This window comes from Etheostoma cragini, chromosome 12 (assembly GCF_013103735.1).
Source record: "Etheostoma cragini isolate CJK2018 chromosome 12, CSU_Ecrag_1.0, whole genome shotgun sequence".
Classification (NCBI taxonomy): domain Eukaryota; kingdom Metazoa; phylum Chordata; class Actinopteri; order Perciformes; family Percidae; genus Etheostoma; species Etheostoma cragini.
Window position 1 is genome coordinate 24,344,779 of NC_048418.1, and position 5,764 is coordinate 24,350,542.

Below are 5,764 nucleotides of genomic sequence, written 5' to 3' on the forward strand. Positions count from 1 at the left end.
TGTCTAAGTGAATCATTATGTCATCAGGACTCATCTTATAGGCCGATATAACAGTTATATTGATCCATTTGAATTTCTTGTATGTGTTGGCAGAAACTGTAAATGTTCCATAGGCTTCATTTCCATGAACATTTGGCCTGAACTTTTCATACTGCCATTTTATGCAATAAAGTTCAAAGTTGGAAAAAAAACATTGGCTAATAACATCATTATCCCACTTCTTTTTTCTGAAATATCGACATCGGTATCGGCCTTCAACCATCCAGCATCGGTCCAGCTCTTCAGTCGGGAACTGTGCACTCCTACAGTATGAGAACATAAGAGAGTGTACGCATGAGCCAGAGCACATGGTCACGTCTTTGTGTGTCTTTAGATGTGTGAATTGAGGAAGAGAGCTATAACTATAAAAAAGAAAAGAAGCTGTCATGGGGTATGATGCCTCCTTGTCTAGTTTCTTTTGGAGTCTTTGTCAGCAGACAGAAATCACAGCTGTCAGAGGGAAAAAAGCTTTGCCCCAGCTATACAGAGATGGTGTGTGTGTGTGTGTGTGTGTGTGTGTGTGGCTAAGGGATGCGGAAGGTGGGGGGGGCCTGTAATCAAAAGCTCAGTGCGTGCAGACCAGGACCCTGCCAATCAAGCAGCATGTGAGAGAATGAGAGCATGGTTGCTGAAGAAATAAGAGTCACGTTCACCAATAATAACTCTTAAACCAACAAAGAGGTGAGAGCGACACTGAGCAGAAGAGAACGAGAGAGACAGAGAAAGAGAGAAGGAGAGAAGGAGAGACAGAGTAAGAGGAAGGACTTATAGATGGCAGATCACAATGTCCCCACAACAAAAAGTACAAAAAGATGGGAGGATGCCACACAAAATCAACATTTGCAGGATTCATTCTGGCGACTGCACGGTAGTAAAAATCCCTAAAAAATGACACCCACCACCAAGCTGGTTTATGGCTTCTCGTGTGCCAAACACGACGCCAGCAATCTCATATTAGCACTTAGGCTTGGTGAACAACAGCCCAATTCAAAATCTGGGGGATGATTATTTACAGCGTGTGTGAGTGAGAGATAGAGTGAGTGTGTTTTCCAAAGAGAGAACAGGTTGTAAACAGTGGATCTGTACAAAAAAAAAAAGAAAAAAAAAGAAAAAGCTCCCACTCACCCCTCCCTCTGAAGGACTGGCTGCCCATTTCAGCTCTCCTGGCACTGTCCTGGTATCCAGCAGGGTCACTAAAATGCACACACACACACACACACACACACACACACACACACACACACATGCAGAAGGTTTAACAACCTACAGTGCTTAATAATAAAAAAAAACTATTATTTTGCAGTAAGAAATAAGTTGTAAATTGTTGCGCCAAACCACTAAGTGACTACCAAAAGCAATATGGAATTATCAGGAAGTCTACCTCCCTTGATTTGCTATATTTCATAACTACTTGTAATAATTAATTCATTTTCAATTGTTTTGCTTGATAGAAGATACATGGTGTGTATAATTTTACATTCCACTTGGCTATTTATTGAGCATCAACTCCTATGTGTGCGTAAAGAACACAATAACCAAGTCTTCAAGGGTTATTGTTAATAACTAAAAGATAAGTCACATTAAACTGTAGGCTACACTACAGTGACTATATCACGTGGAAACGTCCAAGAAACAAAAGATTTGCGTGACAGCGCAGTAGAAAGACAGAACAGGAAACTGAAGTCCTTGGAGAAAACCTGGGGAGACAACAACTGGGACATTTTTCCCAACAAAAAATCAAACTTTACGTCTGTTCCAAGTTTCATATTCGTTCGTCTCTTTGCCATCCTAGGACGCGCACGGGGCGCATGCAGCGTGCAGGATACGAAAACCCGAATGCACACACACACACACACACACAGACAGACAGACAAACACAGCACTCTCAGAGACGATTCCCTCCTTACTCACCCTCGTTGGGTGGATAAATCCTCGTCCTCGAACTTGAAACTAGTGTTAATATCCAGATGAAGGTAGAACATATTCGCCATAAATGCGCAGCCATGTGTGCCGCTTGGAAGCGCGTGTGCGCCCCGCTGGCTCCGCGCGCTGGCTGAAGCGGCTCCATCCCGGTGGGAAAAGTGTGTGTGAATGAACCCAAGTGTGAAAGCGAGTTGGATGCAGCAGCAGCAGCAGCAGCAGCAGCAGAGGATTGTGGGGCGGTCTCTTCCACTCAGATGCTTCCCTTAATGGTAATTCAAACGGCATGAGCCAAATGACACTTCCGTTGTCCATAGTTACGTCAATGTATCATTTCTGGAGTCTATTTTTATCTAAAAAAAAAATCCCCAAGAAGTCGAATGGATTGTTTTTGAAAGAAATTGTGGATAGGTTCATTTGTAGGCTCTAGATGATTAAAAGGGACCCGGAAAGGTCATAAGCTGGCACACTTTTCTGCTTTTTAACCGACTGTAACTTTAAATGAAATAATGTTGACATGTCTTCTTAAGACAATATGTGATCTCCTGGACAACCGCAGGTAGGGACAGCAAGGACCCCTCATTGAACCCACTTCATTTTTTTTCTTGTCTGATATATATTTATGTATGAGGTAAATAACAGAGGATACAGTTTTAACAAATGCCCAACTCATTTATATAGTCGGTGACGCGCGCCAGAAGTGACATTTAGCAGCGATAACCCTGAAAGGTGGGGGTCGTAAACGTCACATCATCACCTTTAAAAAACAAAAAAATAAATATCTGCCATATGTCATATGAATACCAAAACATGAATGTGTCACGATTGTTGTGATAAAGGGCTCACGAGCTGCTTGGGCTTCATGACAACCGAAGTTGCTGGGAGCTCTTTGTCCTGGGGATGCATGGACAGTGGAAGAGTGTGACTGCAGCGCCACCTGTTGATGTTTGATGGAGAAAAGCGGGAGAAAGCCACTGAATTATCAGGGATCTTTCACAGCAGGCGGTTGGGTATTTTAGGGCTAATAACATGAGCTTCAATCAGTCTCCCACCATCTGTCCCCTACAGTTCTATTAACCCACACAAGCATGGACACAATAAAGAAGTAAGAGAAGATTCATTCTTTAATAAAAAGGACGTTAGAAACCAAAAAGCAGAGGACCGTGGCCCGTTGGAGAAGCATGGTGGCAGACAAAGAGCAGGCTCATGACCCGTCCTCCTACACTCTCCCTCCCTCAAAGACTCTGGTGAACAATTACACTCGACGGAGGCACAGCGGGAAGAAGAAGATACTTTAGTTTCTACTGATCCAGTGGGGTTTCCCCTGTTGTACATTCTAACCCCAGAAGGTGAAACAGAGATGTGCTCCGCTTTGTTTGGTCCTTGTTTAACGTGTGCAAAGATAAGGGCTTTGTTGAAATCGACCAACATAGAGCACAGGAAGTTGTTTTGAATAGGGACTCGTGTGTGAGTGTGTGTGTGTGTGTGTGTGTGTGTGTGCGCCTGCATTTGCATGTATGTGCTTGTGTGAGCCTCTTTCTCGGCCTGGTCTCCATCTCGCTTTGTGTCTTCACAGTTGCTACGCCGAAACCATCTCGATCCCCTGTAAGGCGTCATAATGGACCCAGGAAGAGCAGCTGGCGCTTTGAGACGCCAAAAAAAACGATCTCCCCGATTCGACCTGCCACTCTTCCCCCATCCACCATAATACCGTTTCCTTGTTCTTTCTCCCCCAGCGCCACGACAGACTGCGCAATCACAAAGACCCAATTAGCCAAGATCGGTTCAAGGTTTCGCTCGGGGACGGACGGGCCAATCACATCGGGCGGCGTGCGGCAAGGGCCTATGGGGCGGCGGCGCAGGTGGGCGGGACATGGCTGTGGGCTGGAGGTGACACAGTGACATGGATGGAGAACGCTCTCTTGTTTCTGGTCATTTGTGTCACCGAAGTTTTGATTGATGACCGTCGGGATGGTTTTTCCCACTCTCCCCTGAGATTCCCAGCTCTCTGGAGGGGGTTTCCACAACAGGCCCCACCATCCTCAAACCCTCACTTTTAAGTTTGGCCCTTCGCCCCCTAAACCACACAAACCCACATTTACACACACACACACACACACACGTTTTGTTCCATTAAGGACCCCAGATGGCTGCTGCCCACACATCTGTATTGTAAAGCACTAAATATAGGACCTATGTCTGTTTTTGTTTGTATATTGGCACATTTGAACAGGCATTTACACACGTACAGTATCTAATAGTGTCTAATTGATGAGGAGAACGTAAAGAGCAGAAACAAATAAAAGCAAAGTACACAGGAAGACGCCAAATGTAAATGCGTGCGTGTGTGTGAGAGTGTTAAGAGAAAAGCCAGAGGGACTGTAGGTGTGTGGGTGGCTGAGAGAGAGGAACAAAAGAAGCAGAGAAGAGAGATGAGGAGCAGTGCATTGCCAGTGAGGATTTGATTGGGTGGGTGGTGGTGAATGGGGGTGGGGGGGGGGGTTGAAAAAGGATCTTCCCTCAAAGCCTCACTAAGATATTCCTGGAGCGAGTTTGGATTTCATTTGACTTGCAGTCCTGTACAGATCGCTTACATTGTACTGGGGAGCTAAAAGCATTTCATATTCATACTACTAGATTGATATTCTCTGGGTTATATGACAGATAATAGTCCAATTTTCTAAATCTGTACGGTGTCAGTGTGTGAGGTTGAAATCATTGGATCATTAGCATGTCAGAAGTGTTCCTTATACCCTGTTAGGGTTCTCTGCATAACAGCTGCTAGTCTGGCAAATTACTCAGTTCATGTGTGTGTGTGTGTGTGGATGTGCGTCTGTGTTTATGCACGCATGTATTCAGTGTAAACAAAGGAAGAAGCGAACAGAAGGTTTTATCATAAAACACCAAAACATATCATGCTGGATTGCATCATGCTCTCACTTTCATCACTGAAGAAATCTCCATCAGCATCTTGCTTAGGAGCGTGTATATATACGCGTGTGTGTGTGTGTGTGTGTGTGTCGAGTGTGTTTGTGCAGGGTTTTTCTGTGTGAACATGGTGTCAGAGTGTTGAGATGTTCTCTTCATCCATCTGTTCTGCTGGCATTTACATCTTCAGATGGCTACTATACAGGAGAGATAAAAGGAGAGAGAGAGAGAGAGAGAGCGTGCACAAGAAAAACAGAGATGAACAGTTCCGCGCGAAGAGATTCTACGATAATGTCGGTTTTGTCCGTCAGTCACCAGAGCAACAACACAGTCTCAGGTCGCCCGTGGAGCTCTGAGGCTCCGTGATCTTTGAACGCGTCTGAGGGTTTCCAAGTCTCTGTGAGAGTGAAGCTGCAGTGTGTCTTTCCTGTGGATGTGGTTACGAGATTCTCTTTGTGGCCATGCAAGTACGTTTTTGAGAGACAAAGAGATATCTCATTGTTCTGTTCCTCCTTATCTGCCGTCTCGGCAGAGAGCCCGCGCTGTTTCCCCCCTCAGCGATGTGACCCGGCTGTGATACCGCACGCCCTCATCTCTGCAGATAACAGACCACCCTAAAAATACTCAACGCACTCCCCCTCTGTTCTCCTCACCTCTTCTGGCTCACTGTATCCTCCGGAGTCTCCCTGGCCAAGAGTTAGTTCTTCCAGACTAAAAAAGCCTCTGGGCGCTTTCTGATGTCACAGAGGTCCTTTAAGTCTATATTTCCCCCTCTGTTCGTCTTCCACTAATCATTCTGTTGGAGGCCCTGCATGTTTGAACAGCACAAGTGCAACTCAGACTGTTACATCACAAGTTTTCTTCGAATTTTCCACAA

General features: G+C 45.2%; 1 protein-coding gene across 1 annotated transcript in view; it reads right to left on the reverse strand.

Moving 5' to 3' along the window:
* Window positions 1–2,225, reverse strand: part of LOC117953868 (ephrin type-A receptor 4-like) — a 25,900-nt gene extending 23,675 nt beyond the window's left edge. The window contains exons 1-2 of the mRNA XM_034887277.1: window positions 1,951–2,225; window positions 1,165–1,232 (exon numbers count right to left, since the gene is read on the reverse strand). Of these exons, the coding sequence (XP_034743168.1) occupies window positions 1,165–1,232; window positions 1,951–2,107 (225 nt within the window). The 5' untranslated portion in view covers window positions 2,108–2,225. The remainder of the gene's footprint in view (window positions 1–1,164; window positions 1,233–1,950) is intronic.
* Between the last annotated feature and the right edge of the window lie 3,539 nt (window positions 2,226–5,764).